The 18,815-nt window shown below is 36.3% G+C and overlaps 1 protein-coding gene across 2 annotated transcripts in view; it reads left to right on the top strand.

Moving 5' to 3' along the window:
• LOC145672911 (cytochrome P450 4C1-like) overlaps nucleotides 1-13,209 on the top strand; it is an 80,654-nt gene extending 67,445 nt beyond the window's left edge. For both annotated transcript variants that reach the window (XM_081742113.1, XM_081742112.1), the window contains 3 exons: nucleotides 2,742-2,910; nucleotides 5,241-5,420; nucleotides 11,483-13,209. In XM_081742113.1, the coding sequence (XP_081598239.1) occupies nucleotides 2,742-2,910; nucleotides 5,241-5,420; nucleotides 11,483-11,658 (525 nt within the window). In that variant the 3' untranslated portion in view covers nucleotides 11,659-13,209. The remainder of the gene's footprint in view (nucleotides 1-2,741; nucleotides 2,911-5,240; nucleotides 5,421-11,482) is intronic.
• The last annotated feature ends 5,606 nt before the right edge of the window (nucleotides 13,210-18,815 follow it).

Genomic DNA, 18,815 nt, shown 5'->3' with positions numbered 1-18,815 from the left:
CAATTAAACCCCATCAATTTCAACTTGGCCTTGAGAAAAGCCTCGAGACGAGACGGGAATCCGATGAGAAATTACGAGACGAGACAGGAAACTGTATTTCTTGTCTTCACACCATTTACAACTTTGAGCCTTTCTCATTCATTTCTGTTGGATGCTGTTGGAATTGAGACTACCAGACTACGGACACACAACGTTACCTAATACTGGCATATGTCTCTATTTAGAATATTGATTGTTAGGATAGATACTGTAGAACAAATCATGGAGAATCACAATCAGATCAAGATGGATTAGAACTCATGGAATCTCGTATGCTCTCTCATGTAGTGGAAATCTCTTTCTCTCATTGTATTAATATGATTATAAGAGAATTAGTTGGAGCCCGAGTAGAATCTGATACGCATATATGGAATGTGGGAGTTGAAATTAATAAATATCTCTAGAGTAAATAGTGTGTTGATGTTTAGTTTTGTACAGATGCTTATGCCTATCTCAGAACCAGTGTTGGATAATTTACTTTAAAAATGTAACGCCTTACAAGTTACTTTAATTTCTCTTAAAATGTAAGGTGTTACTTGTCCCAGAAAAGTAACTGTTACCCTACTTCGAAAGTAGAATCGTTCGAAACTTTCAATATTTAAAAAAAAAAAAAAATATTATTTCAAATTTCCGTACTACTGCTACTACCACCACTACCACCACCACCATTATTATTATTATTATTATTATTATTATTATTATTATTATTATTATTATTATTATTATTATTATTATTATTATTATTATTATTGGACATTCTGATTCTCCCCAACATGCAACTTTTCATATATGTCACAAGTAATAAGAACACCAAACGAAGTGGTTTAATAAAAGCGTTCTTCGTATTTGGGATGTCTCGTTCCTATCTCCGAGTTGGCCATCCCACTTGAAATTTTCTTGGTTTTCTCCTCACTTTTACCAGGCGAATGCCAGGATAATATCCCTGTACCCGTAAGTTGGATGCAAGCAGATCTTCCCGATCTCTGTCTAATTCTCCTGATAAATAGAACTTCTTTCTTGTATTGAAGAAAGCATTAATATAATATCATTGACAGCACGCGTAAACAAGTGATTAACATTTGGACAATAGCCTGATCTCAAATGTTTGTGTGTGTGCTGTCTCGGTCTCACTAGATATTTAACTACTGGAAAAAAAAAAAACAACTTACCTTTAGATGCCTCATGAAATTTGCGGATAAACTCTTGGCTGTTGATAAATATTTGACACCGGGACACTTCAGCACCAGAAATTAAACTACTGAAAAACTTACCTTTAGATGCCTCATGAAATTTGCGGATAAACTCTTAGCTGTTGATAAAAATTTCTCACCGGGACACTTCAGCACTAGAAATTTAAATACTGAAAAACTTACCTTCAGATGCCTCATGAAATTTGCGGATAAACTCTTGGATGTTGATGAATATTTGACACCGGGACACTTTAGCACTCGAAATTTAACTATTGAAAAACTTACCTTTAGATGCCTCATGAAATTTGCGGATAAACTCTTGGCTGTTGATAAATATTTCATACCGGGACACTTCAGCACTAGAAATTTAACTACTGAAAAAACTTACCTTTAGATGCTTAATCAAATTTGCGGATAAACTCTTGGCTCTTGATAAATATTTCAAACCGGGACACTTCAGACACTTTACTTTCAAATTTTGTCCGCTATCATTCTAAGCTTTTGAGAAAAAGTATTTTTTCAAATATTCGAACGGTAAAATATCTTCGTTCTCCATCTTCATAAAACAATACCAATTAAAGTAAACTACACTACCATTTCACTGGCAGTTCACTCACTCAATGTATTGATTTGGAGCTGTCAAAATCTATGACAAAATATTCCAGGTGCTTGCAATCAGTACACGTAATTTTCCTGAGACTGTACTCATCTTCCAAAAACAGCAAGTGGCACTAATATCTTATCTGTCTCTCTGTGTGTCGGTGACCGACTGTCGGTCACTGACATAGTTCATGCTCGATTACTCCATTTTGAGAAATCCTCTTACAAGGGAGAATCATTTGTTTCCCAAATAAAAATAGATCTACATATCTTGTAATTACTCATCCCAATTGCACCGCAAAAAAAGTAACGCAAACTAGGTATGTTACTTAAAAAATTGTAACGGGTTACTAGGAAGCGTTACTTCCCACGACTGCTCAGAACTTAGGAACGTAATCTTATGAATGTAGAGATGCTCAGTTGTGAATATATTGTTAAGAGTAATTCGTGGCACAGTTGCAGATTATACGTTCATTCTCCTAATTCACAGTGACTTAAGCTTACTCTAAAAATGGGGTAAAAGTTTTTACATTTAAGTTTCTGCAGATGCTCTCAAATGCGTTTGCAGCAGAGATACAATGTCATCTAATTATACTAGCAAATAGAATTGATACTTGTGTTCTGTGAACTTTTCTGTAACTGAAAGATTGCAATTTTTGGTTTCTGTTATTTTGACAGTAACCTACGGACCAAAGAGAAATTATTATTTAGTTTCTTTTTTATCCTGCAGGACCCTTGTCCAGCTTGATTTATGGTTGTCATTCTTGATCATAGCAGAAATATACTTTATCACAAGTGTCTTTTTGTCGTTCTCAGAAAATAAATTTTAGAGCAAAATTTTATATAAAATTTCATAATGTAACGCCACTACTGAAGATGCATGATTGTAAATTTAATTTTTTTGTACTTCAGGAAAAATTAGTGGAAGAACTAAGTAATATTTTAGGGGACAAGGACCGTCCTCCAAAACCAGAGGAGTTGGCTGAAATGAAATTATTGGAAAGATGTATCAAAGAATCTCTGAGATTGTATCCCAGTGTTGGATTCTTCATTAGGTATATTTCCGAAGAGATAAATCTTGGTAAGTATTCGCACTAACAAACTATCTAAAAAATATTAGGCAGCATCAAGTAAAGTCTCTCCAGCCTTAGAACAAAGTAGACGTAAACAAAACGAAATGTATTACTCCGGTACGCACACGTCTTTCTGAAGTGAGATTGTCTACTAGCTTACTGTCATCGCATAATTTCCAAAGTGAGGATACGGTTAGTTCGAAAATAATTAACGCACTGACACTGACTACTGCTATGTTGGAAATATGTATTTTCTTAAATCGTTATATAAACGAGGTTGCCTTTGTTCCTGTTGTCCCCTTTTGTGTTTTTAACAAGAGATGAATTATTGTCACTCATCGTCGAAATGTAACTGCATTCTACAATTTCAAATGAGCGGGGTCGGCGCGCAAATGCATACTCTTGAGCAGTAAATACTATATAGATATATCCAAGTATGGCGTGGGAGACCCAGGTTCGATTCCCGGCGGGAGCTCATGTGGTTCGGATTCTACGTTAATCAGTAGGTCCACGTCTCATATAGCCTCGCTGCTGAAAAGGACGCTACACTAAAATCAACTCAACTATATGTCCAAGTAAGGGTGAGGTTGAAATAAACTTACATCTGTTGTTAAATATTTTCATTTATTATCACAAAATGCAGCATAAATTCATATACCTTTATTTGGAAATATTATTTTAGTAGGGATTACCGGTATATTGCGGTAGGATACTAGTGCAGTGAGACCAACAAGCAATCACTGGTCATCGGCTCAATGGTACTCAGGTAGGTGGGTTTGTTTACATCTACTTTTTTTCTAAGGCTGGAAAGAGATTATGTTATAGCAAAAATGGTTAAAAATTATAAAACTGATCATATACAAAAATTATTAAATATTAAATACTATTAAATTAACCATATGTAAAAGATGTTAAGTATTAACAAATTGAAAAGTATTAACAAATTGATCGTAAATAAATTATAGATTGGACTGCAAGGATAAATTTCCCAGGGATTGAGGAATTCATCAATTGCATTTTTTTTTTTTTTTTTACAACAAAATGTACACACTGATCGAGTTGAAATTTACTATATAGAAGGAGAATAAGAAGTGTCAGGTCTGAAAAGGTGCTACTGAATATACCTAGGTAGGTTAAGGGGGTGGTTAATAAATCACAAATATATATATATATATATATATATATATATATATATATATATATATATATATTAGAAGTAAGATATTCTTAACGCCATTAGAAGATTAGGAAGGATACAATTGGAAAGGGGTGTAAAGAGTGACCAATCAAATGCCCAAAATGACCGAGATTAGTGTCGAATTCGTAGTTTTCAGGGGTCACAAAGCTGAATGGTGTCAGTCTCTATTACTTTTAAGCCCAAGTTAAAACAATAAAAGGCATACAAGGAAATCGGTAGGAACAATGCCGAAGGCCTTGCAAGTTGTTAGTGATCGACTGCAGGGAGAATTTTCCCAGGGAGAGACAAGTGTAACGCTTGAACTTCTGTGCAGCAAAAGCTTGAAATTTTTGATTCGACTACAGGAACAACCTTCCCAGGAAATAAATGTAACAGTTGCACTTCACTGCAGCAAAAAGTACTCAGCCGATCTAGATTAAGGGATGGTTAATCAATCGCAAAAAAATGGTATAACTCATACATAAATGGCGCCTCCCATATGTGTGATATATCAGGATATTCCATTTTTTGTACGAAGTTTAGAAATGTATAGGTTAATATTAAACATTGATTAGCATTTCTAGTTCAATGTTAAGCTTCATAGAGTCAAAACAGTGAAAGACAGCGAGTAATGACTTTTTAATATGAATTCAGGGTCCGAGAAACATGTTCTATCTTTGATTTTATTGCAACCATTAGTTATAGATGTACTACACAAATCCCCTCGAGGTTAAAAATCTTTTTGGATTGACCTTGAGCATTGACAGATCTAGTGTTAGTCATATCTCTTTAGCATCAAAGTTGTGTAAAATCGTGAATCCAAACTACAGGAATTCCTACCGGGAACCGCCCGCAAGTCTTTAGCTTGCTCACTACATTGTCAAAGATTGGGGTCCACTCCATATTCTGGGATATCGGAATGACAGTTTGTAATTCCCAAATCCCAAAGTAGCCTACAATACTGTTAGAATAATATTATGAGTTGATGCAAAAAAACATGACTTTAAAATATTAACTTTAGAAAGTATTATGTATCCGAAAACTATCGTATTATTATTATTATTATTATTATTATTATTATTATTATTATTATTATTATTATTATTATTATTATTATTATTATTATTATTATTATTATTATTATATTTATTACTATTATAGGTGAATATACAATACCAGGTGGATCAAATGTTCTTGTAGATATTTATTCAACGCATCGGAACCCAAACGTCTTTCCGAATCCGGATAAATTTGATCCTGATAATTTTCTTCCTGAGAAAGTTCAAGGAAGACATCCATACTCCTATTTTCCCTTTAGTGCTGGACCCAGAAACTGTATTGGTAAGTGCTATTTTCTTTTTCTCTCGTTCCCTCGCATAAAAACGCAGATACATGCATTTGCAATTAATAAGCAGTATATAGACTGGTAGGGTCTTTCTATTTCAACTGTGCCCTTGCTGGCGCTACTGTCGATATGTGATTTCCCGTATGTCCTTCGAAAGAAGAGGAAAAAGTTGCTTTGCCCGAGATCCTTCAATAGTTGAATGCAGACAGGGTTGCCACAATGAATTATTTCACGGACTTCGCTGTGTACTGTCTCGTTGGCCATTCTAAGTAGCCTACGATCTTCACTCGCCAAGACCAAACGACTGAATGACAAATTGGCAACACAGCTAAGGCCATTAACTTCTTTCCCCGAAGCAAAGCGTTTTCCTCCCTAAGAGAGCGGCGGGAGTGGGACCGAAGTATGTTTCACATATTTTCCGAGGGCACACTTGAAATGGAAATGTTATAGTAAGCACACATAAGAACATATATGTACGGGTCCAAAAATGTACTCACTGTTCTTAATTAAACAATTTCTAAACAAGATTTACACTCACTAATCTAGTGTGTAGTGTAGTGTAAGGTATTAATTTTGTAGTGGTAGGCGGAGCTGGCAATTTATGCCTTGCGTGAGTGGATGATTGGTTATGGAACGAGCCAGTGAACTAGCCAGTGCAGCAAAAGACAATCGAGTAACAACACTGGCTGAGGTGCACTTATCATTTGCTGAACGCATAAGACGCATTTTGAAGAGGACAAAGAGGAAGGTGGAACATTCCAAGACTGCCACACACTATGAATCAGGACGACTTCGGTCGAAGGATTTAATACTGTCAATGGTTTCAGCATATGGTTAGCAAAGATGTGTAATTTGCAGGGAAGTTTGTATGGATTGACGAGGCGCAATTCAAATTTAACGGTACTGTGAACCGCCACAATTGTATCTACTCGGCTCCTGAAAATCCTCACGCTCATGTGGACAGGGAAGTGAATCTACCGGGGGTTGCTGTGTGGTGATTGGTCCGTTCTTCTTAGAGGGTACCGTAATTCCGTAATTGGTGAGGCGTATCTTGACATGCTTCAGACAAGAATTCTGCCTACCACCCAAAAGCTGTACGGTGAAGAGCTTTTTACATGAAATAAGACCGAGCTTCACCTCACTACTTTCGAGATGTCAAGGTTGTGCCTCGATTAAACACTTCCTGAATGGTGAATTGGTCGAAGAGGTCCTGTTCAGTACCTGCCTCGGTCTTCTGATTTGACATCTTTGGACTTTTACTACTGGGGGAGTGGTAAAATTTGTCACATCAAGTCACATTTGTCACGAGATGTAAACTAGCAAACAGTGAGTACACTTTTTGGACCCCTCGGTATATATACAGGATATGATTAAGAGCTTAGATTTGAAAGTTGATAGTTTGTCCACTCCTGATATCTCCTCATTAGTGTCATCTGATGAACATTTAATATGTCAGTAGAGCTATCTAAATATATTTAAGTTCAGTGCATTTGAGATACATCAATTTTTTTAGATTTGCTAGTTTATCTATTGCTTCCAACATAATTATTAATCATAGGTTTAAGGTTTGCAACATCACAGAAGCCGTTTGTTCCAACTTACACTACCACTATCATTTGTATCTGCTCAATATTAACCGCTCGCAGTGTCTTAATCATTCAACCTCATTCTAACAAACTCAAAGTAATTGTGGTCCCTAAATCAATTACAAACAATTGGGGCCTTTGGATTTCACTTGAAAACACCTGACTCTAGATTTGATTTTAATTTCATGAGTCAGGTGTTGTTCTTTCTCTCAACTTTAAAATACTTCTGCTCTCTTGATTTCAATCTTGATACACTTGTAGTCCCTAAACATCAAAAGATATATGCCATCCCTATATCTCAATCTGAAGACACCTGCAAATCCTAGTTATCAACTTGAAAACACTTGGAATCTCAACTTCAAAATACGTGCGATCTAGAGATCATTTGACGTCAAAACCCTTCTGACTAAAAGATCTAAATTTTAAATCACTTGTGAGTCCAAGGTCACAATTTTAAATCAGTTGTGACTCCAAGATCACAATTTTAAATCACTTGTGACTATAAGACCCCAATTTTTAATTACTTATGACCTCAATATTCAAATTTTAAATGACTTGTGCCTCAAAGATCCCAATTTTAAATGACTTGTGACTCAAAGATCTTAATTTTAAATCACTTGTGACCTCAAGATCCCAATTTTATATCACTTGTGACCTCAAGATCTCAATTTTAAATCCCTTGTGAACTCAAAGATCCCAATTTTCAGTAACTTGCGACTCTGAAATTTACGCTGCTTGAAATTCACCTATTGAATTTAGTTTAAATGTAGTTGTGGATGAAATCTACATGAGTACTAATCATACGAAGTGTTCAGCTTCTGCAAGGAACGAACGGCGGGGCGTAAATAGAGTCAACAGTTTTAGTTGTTTAGAGTTTAGTTGCATTCTAGATTTTAATTTTATTTTAAGGTTGTGTGGGAAGGGAAATACAGAGACATGTAAAATTAATAGTTCCGTTGGACGTTAGGAATTTTTAAAATCTTGTGGCTATGGCGAAATAATAATAATAAAAAAAAAAAAACACACACACACACGAAGGACGAAACAATCTAGTTTTTCTTTTTAATGATAAAATGTGAAACGAAAGATGAAGGTTTTCTATTAAGAACTACATAAGATTCGACTCATTGGTCAACATGGAACGTGACTGCACTGGAGCCACATACATACACTTCACCATAATTGAGGGGCACACATGGTTTAATTTTACAAGATCCTTGATTAAACACGCAAACTTTAATATTCTTCGTTTCTTCTTGAAATTTCTTAACAAGAAAACAACCTACTGTTGCAATATATTGGCACAAAGTGTTTTTTAAATGTGACACTAGCTGTTTCGAAGGAAAATGGTTATGAGTATGTGCAAATAAATAAATATATAAGATATAGATAATTGATGTTTGGTACGAAGATACTTTGAGGATTTTGCAGGTATAATAACAAATAAGATTATATGAAGTATGAGGATTATCGTTGATGGATGATACTAATGTGAATTAGGCAGTGTTTGAAGTGAAAAAAGCAGAGACGGTATGTTTTATTACGATTTTGACTCGACATATCGGCTATCTAAATGTTGAAATACAGTGAGGGTATATTGTCTGAAAGATTGTATTTTTATTTATATAATGACTGAGAACCATTAGAGAACTTCTCTAGAGTTACGGGGATATGAAGAAACTTTGATCCCCGACCAACAACTTTCTGAAAAAAATCCCCTTATTTTCTATTATAGAGAATTGTACACGAAAATTCTCAAAAACCGAGTTTTTATATTAATTTCCTGCAGGAAAACTCCAAGACCCCCCCCCTCGACTGAGGGGTATTTCAAATACCCGGAAGATACGACCCCACAGCAGACAACCCCTAAATCCGCCCATGCTCGAAACTGGCATTTATATGCATTAAGGCAAGAAGACATACATATGCATCAGAAAGAAACAGTTCAATATGCCACATCAAAATATAAACTAGAAGTTCTTTGAAGACACCTCATTTTTAAAATCCAAAGATTGGAAAAAGATAACATATACCTTGCTGTTATTAACTTAGAAATTATTTCTACATAAGAAATAAAATCTTTTTGCGTGCAAAGCTGTTCGTCAATTACTGTGTATAAAATGGATTTATTAAAGGTATTTAGCAGTGATGGCATGTCTTGATCACTTAGAAACCAGAGGCCTTCATCATCATTGAAAAACCAGAGGCGGTATGGCATACCGCCTCACTTCGACTACTGGAATTAGGTGAATATTTAGTTCCTTCACAGATTAAGAATAAATGGACTATATCTGATATATGAATGTAATTTTTTTTTTGTTGTAGCTTACTATATAGGTAAGTTGATGTACACCAAATAAAAATTGTTGATATTTCGGCTTGAGCTAACACCTACCTAGATAAATTATCAGATCATCTCTATGCTCACTCCACATTTAATTTTTTATTTGCAAATAATTTCAAGCGTTTGAAGATTAATTATAATAAATGTAGAAAGTTAGTCATGTAACATCTAGAAAATGCTACTAAATAAGAAAGTAACATTTTTCAAAGCTTTTCTGAAACCAGAAATTTCAGTGATCAGTTTATAAGGTAATAATTGCTGGCCACCCAAGTTTATACACTATACGGCAGTGGCGGAACCAGGGTGGCGATTGCCCCCCCAGAAGAGGAAACTTTTTATTTTATATATAAATAAAATCCATCCAAGAGTTTGGAGCTCTTCAAAGAAGCTCTAAGTAGGAGTATTACAACCCACCGCCCCCCAGAAGTCCGTCCTGGTTCCGCCCCTGCTATACGGAAGGCCTTGAAAACAATTATTAGGATCACGTAAGTAGGACCTGTAATTTTGTTTTGTTAGGGTACGTCTGTTACTCGCACGATAACTCTTGAACGGAAGCGAATTTTTTAAAAAATATTTTTCTGGCGATAAATAGCTAGAGGGATTGTCTTGCCTAGTTCGTTAATGGAGTTAATCTGGTAACATCTTTTACGGGTAACGGTGATTCACATTTGTCCGTTAGTACACTTGCACACATCTTTTCAACAAAAGCTAACTTTTGAATTTTTTTTTTTTTTTTTTTTTTTTGCAAAAGATAGTTGGTTAACGGGGTCTATCCTTTAACATATTAATGGATAACGGTCACCTGCATTTGTCCGTTAATTCAGTCGATAAATCTTGAAGGAAAGTGAATTTTTAAATTGCATTTTTAGAAGTTACCGATCTCCCTGTTAGATGCCAGCAAAATCCTGCAACTGTTGACATCAACTGTTTATTACATTACGCATTCTTCCTGGTACCCCGTAGTTTCTTGTTTAGTATTCGTCTACAAGCAGAACACTTATCTGAGTACACTGAGCATGGTTCTTGTTGCAAGGATTCGTTAACATTCAAGATTGACAAGCCTGATAGAAATAAGCCTTCAAAGGTATAAAGAAAGCTGTACAAAGGCTGAAGGTAATTTTTTGTTTGTCTTAGAATACAAAGGATGGTAATATCATTGTCCATGGCAAAGTTCAACATTTCAAAGTAACTCATGTGACTACTTTCTTTGACAGAAAATTTTGTTCCTATAATAATGTGTCTCTTACATTAGCTACCTTTTCAATGCATTTTTCATTTATTCGTTTAAACTCATGTATGCTCCCCTCATTTTACAAAAGAAAGTGGCTATGGGTATTTCTTTCATTTATTAATGTACACCAAGTACGAAAATAAAAACACTACAAATAAACACCACCAGAAAGTTTTCGAAATAGCTCAGGCTTTCTAGGGTTAAAGAACAAGACAGATATTTACTCTTATTCCTAATACACATTTCTATATTATCTTTTGTATTTTTTCACACATCATTCACATGTATTGACATAGTCCTAATGTATTTTAGAATACATAATTTTAGGAACGTAGACCAGCTAGAGAATATAGTTTTAGAACTGAAATAGGAAATATCAGAGTGTGACAAGGTTTACCCAAACTTTCGACGATTTTTATATATACGAAAATGTGCGTCATCTGTCCCACCCTAAACTGCGCCATTTGACCCCACTACGTGGCAATGAAAATGTCTTCCAGACAGCTCGCTAGTGGACAGCACCTACTTGATTGTACACAGCAACTAGAAAAGAGTAGTCAACAAGCTTCCAGAACATATGCTCGAAATTGTCTTAATTACTGAGTAAATAAGATTCATAACGTACAGAAAATAGTAGCGATAAAAAATATTTCACGTACCTGACACGTATTTTCAACTTTAAAAGTGTGCTGTACCTTCAGTTTCTGGTCTACCGGGATCATATCTTCTCACTCTTCCTACTGTCATGTCTTCTCTCTCACTGTAAAAGATTGGCACCAACGGAGTATTCTTTCTATGTTAGTCACGTGATGCGCCATCTGTTCGCCCCCTACCCTACATTTATTTTTATTGATTTTAATAACATTACATTAAAACAAATAATACTTTGTTTTTCAGGTCAGAAGTTTGCAATGATGGAATTGAAATCTGTGCTGTCAAAAATCGTGATGAATTTCCGAATTGAATCTCTGGAAAAACCTGAAGACCTTAAACCAATGGCAGGCCTTGTAATCCGCCCTAAACATGGAATTAAGCTAAGACTTTTCAAAAGATCAGAATGTGTCCGAGCATAACCAATTGTATATCGGTGACAAGAACGTTGGAACATTGCCGTTAGTGTTTTCGGAGCCGTTAAGAGACACAGAATATTATATATCCACCGACAAGTGAAATGGGAAGGTCAACGTGGCATGTATATGGCTGCACAAAGCAAGCAAAAACATGTATATCGATGGACAAATGTGTCATTTCGGAACTGGTAGGAACGATATAAAAAGCTCATAACTCAAGAACGAAACATAGAACGAAGGCCGAGTAGAGAAACGTGGTAGTTATTATTTTTTTAATTAATGCTAGTTAGAGGCTAGTTACCGTTTAGGGGACTACACCCTCGTAGTTATTTTGTGCCTAGAGTCCAGTAATATACTAATGCATATGGAATTTGTGCCAAGAGTTACTCTATACAAGATTGTCGTAGATCTTACTTTATATTTTCCTGTCCTATACGAAGGCTATACAGGACGAACGTTTATTTTGTATTTTTCTTACTAGTACTGTCATTTCAAATTTTGAAGACAAGCCAAAGAGGATATTCTCGCTATGCGGCTTCATGGAATATTTGTAACGTTAGTCTCGGATACTGATGTGCCGATCGCGAAAGGAGGCCAAACTCCTGAACAGCTCATTTGCATCAGCGAAAGTTGTGGACAATTCTTCAGAAAAGAATTCGCAGCTGCCAAAAAGTCAGTATCCCAGACACAATTGTGGCGCATATATATATATTTATTTATGAGCCAACAGTAGAAAAGGGTGTAAAATATACTCGATCTGATAACATTGCAATGCATGTTGTAGTGTTGAGTCAATTGAAAAGTGACTTGCATTATATGTTGTAAGACAAAACAGCAACTGAAAAATGCCAAATCAGCAGACAAACACAGTAATGAACACCGTTATTAAAAATCAATTGGTGTTAGAAAGCTTTTTCTTTACAATGCATGTTCTGTACTTACAGTGCAGACTTATGACAACCAAATGGGCCAGTTTGTGTTCCTAGAAGATCTTATAATCCCCTCCTATGCTTCAAGACTTACCCCATCACCGCACCTATTTCATAGGCATTGGTACATTAATGGAACCTAGGTACTAAGTTAATTTACCAGACATTGATCCAATGTTTCGTTCTCCAGTTATGACACTTTATTGAAATAAAAACAGAAAAATCAGAATAAAAATGACCCTCAGGAAAGCAGGTATCCAGACAGAGTAAGGCATCAACCATCTGATTGCGTACCTTTCCTCCAGGTAGTTAGTAACCTGAAACATCTGTTGGTGGGAAGTTTAGTGCCGCGACTCCTATCTTAACGAAGACATTTTCCGTGAAGCTAACAAAGATGTGTAGATGAAGAAGAAAGAAGAGGAAAGTGAGACAATATTTTTAGCTCTGTTGGCTTTGATAGAGGTACAAACACCTGGATTACCAGGAAAAGACACATGTATCGATCATGCTTTATGCAAAGGCAATTTAGGTGGAAAACCACACTGGAAGGGGTGGGAAAAATCAATGTAAAAATTCCTGTAATAATAAATTAATAAATTATCTGTAAATTGTAAAAATCTAACAATTACTGTTATTTTGTTAAAATCTATGTTGTCTGTAATGTATTGTTAGTGGAACATCTGTTATTTTTGAGCATGCAAATTGCTTGTCTCGTGAACCATTGTCGGTACTTGTGTGATCATCTGTTGGCAATTTGAACCTATCTCCTCTGTCTTCTTCCTTCACTTCCACTGCTTTCTTTCTGGGACCTAACTTTCTCGCTGCTTTTCGTGTGTGTTTCTCGTGGGCCGTGGTTTGTTAATTGTTGCTTAACTTTTACTACATAGGTTGGTTTTGTTATATGGATTTTTTTTGTGATTGTGGTTACTGCATTCACTGTTTTGGAGAAAACATATTTAGTGGCTTGCAGCATTTGATTTCTGTCAGTCTATAGGGTGGAGATGGTTAATACTGTGATGGTCCAAGTTAATATTTGATTTTTTGGTGTTTCTTTGCATTGTGATTAGCTGCTTTGTAGACAGTGACTCTAGTTGCTGGTTTTCTTCTGTTGTTAGTTCTTGTATATCGTCATGGCTCTCGTAAGGGCCGGTTTCACTTGATGTGATGGTATGATCTTGGATTGATATTCTGGTAATTGTGGTGTTTATTTTTGGTCTCTTTGGACATTTACTGCTGTCTGCCTGTGTGTGCCTTCTTTGTATGTTGGCCAGAAGCTTCTGTTGGTGGATTTGTTACATTATTATTTTCTGTGTGTGTTACCACATCGGAAGCAGATGCGCTGCATGGTGCATTTGAAGCGGCGATGCCCATATTGGTAGCAATTGCAGGATGACATTGGTCTTGATCGTAGCATCGAGTTTTCCTCTTTGTAAAATTTCCCTGCAAATCTCAATCCATTGAATGTTAGTTTGCTTACTTCCTCTCCACTGTTGAAAAATAGTATCAGTAATGGTGCTGGATCATTTTATGTCTGAATTTTATCAGGTTTGTGAACTTAATGTTTTGCTGTTTTAATGTTGTTGTGATATGACGGTTGTCGCCTCCACTCCTTTGAATACACAAGTGTATGTGTTTATATATATATAACTTTCTGGTAGAAGTTTTGTTTGGATTCTTGACTTCGGTTGGTTTGTTCTTTGTTTCTTCTATCGTTTTCTTTCTTTTACTTTCTGTATTAGCTCGAAGTCATCCTTATGTCGTTCTGGTGTTCCTACATCTAGTTGTGGTTCCTCATCGTCAGCAGTTTGATTTTTCTCCTGGGTGTTGGTTGTTTCTTTGTGCCCTTCTTGGCGGACAGGTTTCAACTCTGGTTGTGATTTCTCTATTTCGGACATTTGGTAGGTCACCTGTGTGTGTATTACTTCTTGTTGGTCCTCATAAGAGCCATATTCCTTATTTCTGTGTAGTTTCTCTGTTTGGTTTTCACTTCTATTTGCTTGCTGTTCAAGTGTTTCGCATAAGGGCCGGCATTTTGTTTTTCTTTTTGTACATTTTTCTCTTCTCCGACTGTTCCTCTTTGCAGGTCCTGGTATTTTAAGTGGGTTCACCGCTGGTGATCCATAGTCCTTACGATGGAAAATCTTCAAGGTATCCTTTGTGTCATCTGCTTTGAAGAAGACTGTGTTCGTAGTAACTGTCCACTATGTGGAATTTATCCCGAACCATCTTCTTGTTTATGATGTCCTCCAAGTATTCTAGTGGGAATCTACTGCAAACTTTTAGTATCTTCCCAGGTGGGAGATTTCAGAAACGCATCAATGTCTGTTTGGGTTGCTTGGGTGGCTTCCATTACTTTAGTATGGCTTCTCTTGAATGTGTAACCTCTGTTGTTCCCCTGCTATAATCCTTGTGGCATCTGGATTGATAGCTAGCATCCTCCTCCTCCTCTGGTGACTTTCCAGTTGGTGTCTTCTTTCTTGGCCTGGCATGGTCTTAGTAAAAGCCACACTTTCAGGTTCAAGCTATCGGAGAGGGTCAGAATCTTTAATTTTGTGTTGGTGTTTCTCTAATGCTATCCAAAACAAATAGTATTGCGTTCTCATAGCCGACTGTCGCCAAGGGCTGTAGCTATAACTTGTATGGCCAGTGCCAATCTTGGTGTACAATAGGAGGTCAAGCCGACGGAAAACAATGCTTATTTCGTTAAGAAGTGGTGTGTAAAGTTTTGTAAAAATATTGCTTAATTTTTCACAAAGTATCTCTTGGCGATAGGACTATCTCAAAAGACTACCATATACTGTAGATCACTCTTTGTATTACAACCCCTGGTTAACACCGCAAGGCTTTCCAGATGTTCCAACTCTTGCTGCCTCGGAAGCCGTCTTGTCTTGAAGTTCTATTTTTTTCTCTTCTCTCGATGTACCCTTAGGAGCTCGGTGTTGAACAATCACTCCTATTTGGCTGAGTTCTCCTTTCCTCAATTGTCGGCGGGTTATACCTCTGAAATAACGTCTTTGTGCAGTTCTTGTATGTACGTATAAGTGCAATTATTTACACAATCTCTTCTGGTACCAGCTACCGGAGTGTTGAAGAATTATGAAACAGAACGTCAGAGACTGCGCCAATTGTTGTGACACGAATACGTTTCTAACAATCTTCTCCTTTTTCAAAAGCCTGAAGCAATAAATTGAGCTAATTGGATGAAAAAACAGATTTCGCAATAAAATTTGTTACAAGGATGGTTTGTGACACATGTAATATTTTGGAATTTATTTTATTGCATGCATTAAAGGCGTTTACTCATCCTTGAATTCCAGTCATGATTTTTTTTTGGCTGCAGACTTCTGTACTCATTTGAGTTGAGTTGAGTTGATTTTAGTTTAGCGTCCCTTTCAGCAGCGAGGCTATATGAGACGTGGACCTACTGATTAACGTGGAATCCGAACCACATGAGCTCCCACCGGTAATCGAACCAGGGTCTCCCACGCCAAAGGCGCGTACGCTAACCGCTTAGCCACGGAAGAGCTCCTGTACTCATTTGAGTTGCATAGCTACTTTGATGTATTATTAATCATAACTGTGAAGGAAATTTTGGTTTTTGTTGGATAAATAGCAGCAGAATACGCGTTGAAAGTATGATACCTGCAAATTGTTGCAAATAGATCATGGTAAGTAGCAAAATGAAGCAGACTCCGTAGTCTCTAGTGGTTACAGCGTTGGATTCATGTTCCAGATTCGATCCCCGACCGATGCTTCCCCAATTTTTGGCGTCCACCCAGAGTTTTGAGGCTGCAAACTGAGGAGTTATGTGAATAAAAGACGTGACGTCACAAGGTCAAGAAATCTTCCGAAATGGCGGATAGTGATAGGACTACGCAGACGGCGCTAGGCTGGACGTAGTTCCACCAATCGCTAACAGATGGCGTAAAGCAGCACAGGTCCACAATCGCGCCATTAAGTCGAGTGGTTTGGTTTGGTAAGTAGCAAAATGCTTACAAGAAGTCAGTTTCTGTTTCGGAGTATGTCCTAAGAAAATGGTAATAGAAGCAACACGAATGAATAAAACTATTAGGCAAACGATTAGGATCCCAATAAGAATCCTGAAAATTTACTACAGCATGGCAAAATTCAGAGTGAACAGGATACTGATTTTGAGGTGAGTAAAATCCTTCCTTGCATATACACACACAATACAATGTAGCAGTGGTTCTCAAGCTAATTCCTATCACGACCATATTTTATCACATCCTCTTGCCACCGACCCCCTTAAGCTTGTGCTCGATTGTGATAAGATTGTGATAAGGTTTGTGATAAGCTTGTGTGCGATTTTTAATATACCTATTGCGGGGATCTCACGATATTCATGTATTTTCTATAATAGTAGAATCCATTTCTTGTATGTAGTGAATACAATAACTTCTCTAAAAGCGAATGGATTAAAACCAAATTTGGTCAGTTCATTCATATTATAAATATCGAATCTGATCCGTCATATTGTTTCCACATAGAGACTGTTTGAAAATTTGAAAATTAAATTACTCTCTTAATTTTGGGTCATATGATAAACAAATAACGATTTCTAATTTTGGTTTAAAAAACTTGGAAAGCTGTTAAAATAGTTACTGAGTATTTTAAATGACTTGATAATGGGCGGCACGAAGATTGAACCGGACATTGCCGCACTAGTGAAACCATACGACGCACAGGTATCTCATTAGTTTTCAATTCAAATTGTATTTCAATATCCAGGCTTTGTTGCATTTGTATTTTTCTGGTATTTCAATATGCAGTTCTCATTAGTTTCATATCGTACCTCTTTCATTTAAATTGATTTTTAACATCTCTGCACCTGTTGAAAATGTTTAGTAGACCTATTTATTGTTGTTCATATCAGTATGAAAAGAATAACAAATATGCCTATCAGAACAAAATTCAAAATAACATTTAAAAATGTTTTCTGGTATTAGATTATAATTATATTTATCTCTTCCGCTTATCTTCCTGACCCTCATGAAGCGCTCTCGCGACTGCCTTGGGGATAGCGATCCTCAGGTTCAAAAACCCTGTAATATGGTATCTACTCTAGACACCATTGTTTACGTGCAGCAGTGTACATGCTTTTATGGCGTAGACTCTGTTGTTGTAGCTAATAAGGGATATCACCCAATTATCCGGCTCCGATTTCAATGAAATTCTTTTTTGCTGATATCGGACATGTATGCATTATTTGTTATGACAGAAATTTTTGCAATGGTGCACGTTTTCTATTTTTCTAAGATTTTTAAAAGTTGTGATGTGGTTATTAGAGATTACTCCAGAAGTCCCTCACTACCCTTTGTAAACGGAGTGTAAATGAAAGAACAACTATGTAGATACATATCAGGCCTAGGGGGAAGTCGTATGGTAGGTATGACCTTGACGGCAGCCATCTTAAAATCCACCATTTTGAATTAAGGTCAAGTTTTTGAAATGGGAATAGAGTAATATGATACATAATTTCGAGCTAGAATTTTATCCGAAATACAATGGTGAAGTTAGTTTTAAGATACGCCCATTTGGGGAAAAGTTACAGACATATTAATTGTTTATACATACTATGTGCGTAAGTTCCTTACCTTCGCTTCTAACCGGCGTATTAATGATAATAAGTGGATAAAAGCTTCGGTAATACATATTATGCCTAGAGGGAATGATACGGTAAAGGTATCCTTGACGGCAGCCATCTTGAAATCCGGCATTTTGAATTAAAGTGAAGTTTTGAAAAATGAAAACCATAGCATGTGACATCTCATTTTAATAGTAAATTTTCCCAAAAGGCCAATAGTATGCTTATTTTTGTTCTATAGCTAACTAGTACGACTTTAGGACAGCTTCGAATGTGCGCCAAACGTCCATTATTCGATGTTTCAAATTGCTAACACTCCTAATTGTCACCGCATGTTTTAAGATTCTAACTGGCACTTTGCAATTGTTGCCATGGCTCATGTTTTCTAAATTCATTACATCTTTTAACAGTTGCGATTTGTCAGTTCGTGAATAGTGTTGGGATAAGCATCCAGAAATTTTTTTGAATTTTGAAGACTTGCAATGTAATTATTTATTTTAAACCAGAATACATGAGGAACGTGTGGACGTATGTGACGTAAAGAAATACAAATGAAATTAAAGGAAATTGGTGTTATACGAACACAAAATTATCAAGAAATGTAGCCTAGAGGTTGCGCAAACGAC

The sequence above is a fragment of the Thermobia domestica genome, chromosome 16, assembly GCF_964235325.1.
Source record: "Thermobia domestica chromosome 16, izTheDome1.hap1.1, whole genome shotgun sequence".
Lineage (NCBI taxonomy): Eukaryota > Metazoa > Arthropoda > Insecta > Zygentoma > Lepismatidae > Thermobia > Thermobia domestica.
Note: the sequence above shows the minus strand (reverse complement) of the source record. Positions and strands in the feature narration are given on the sequence as shown.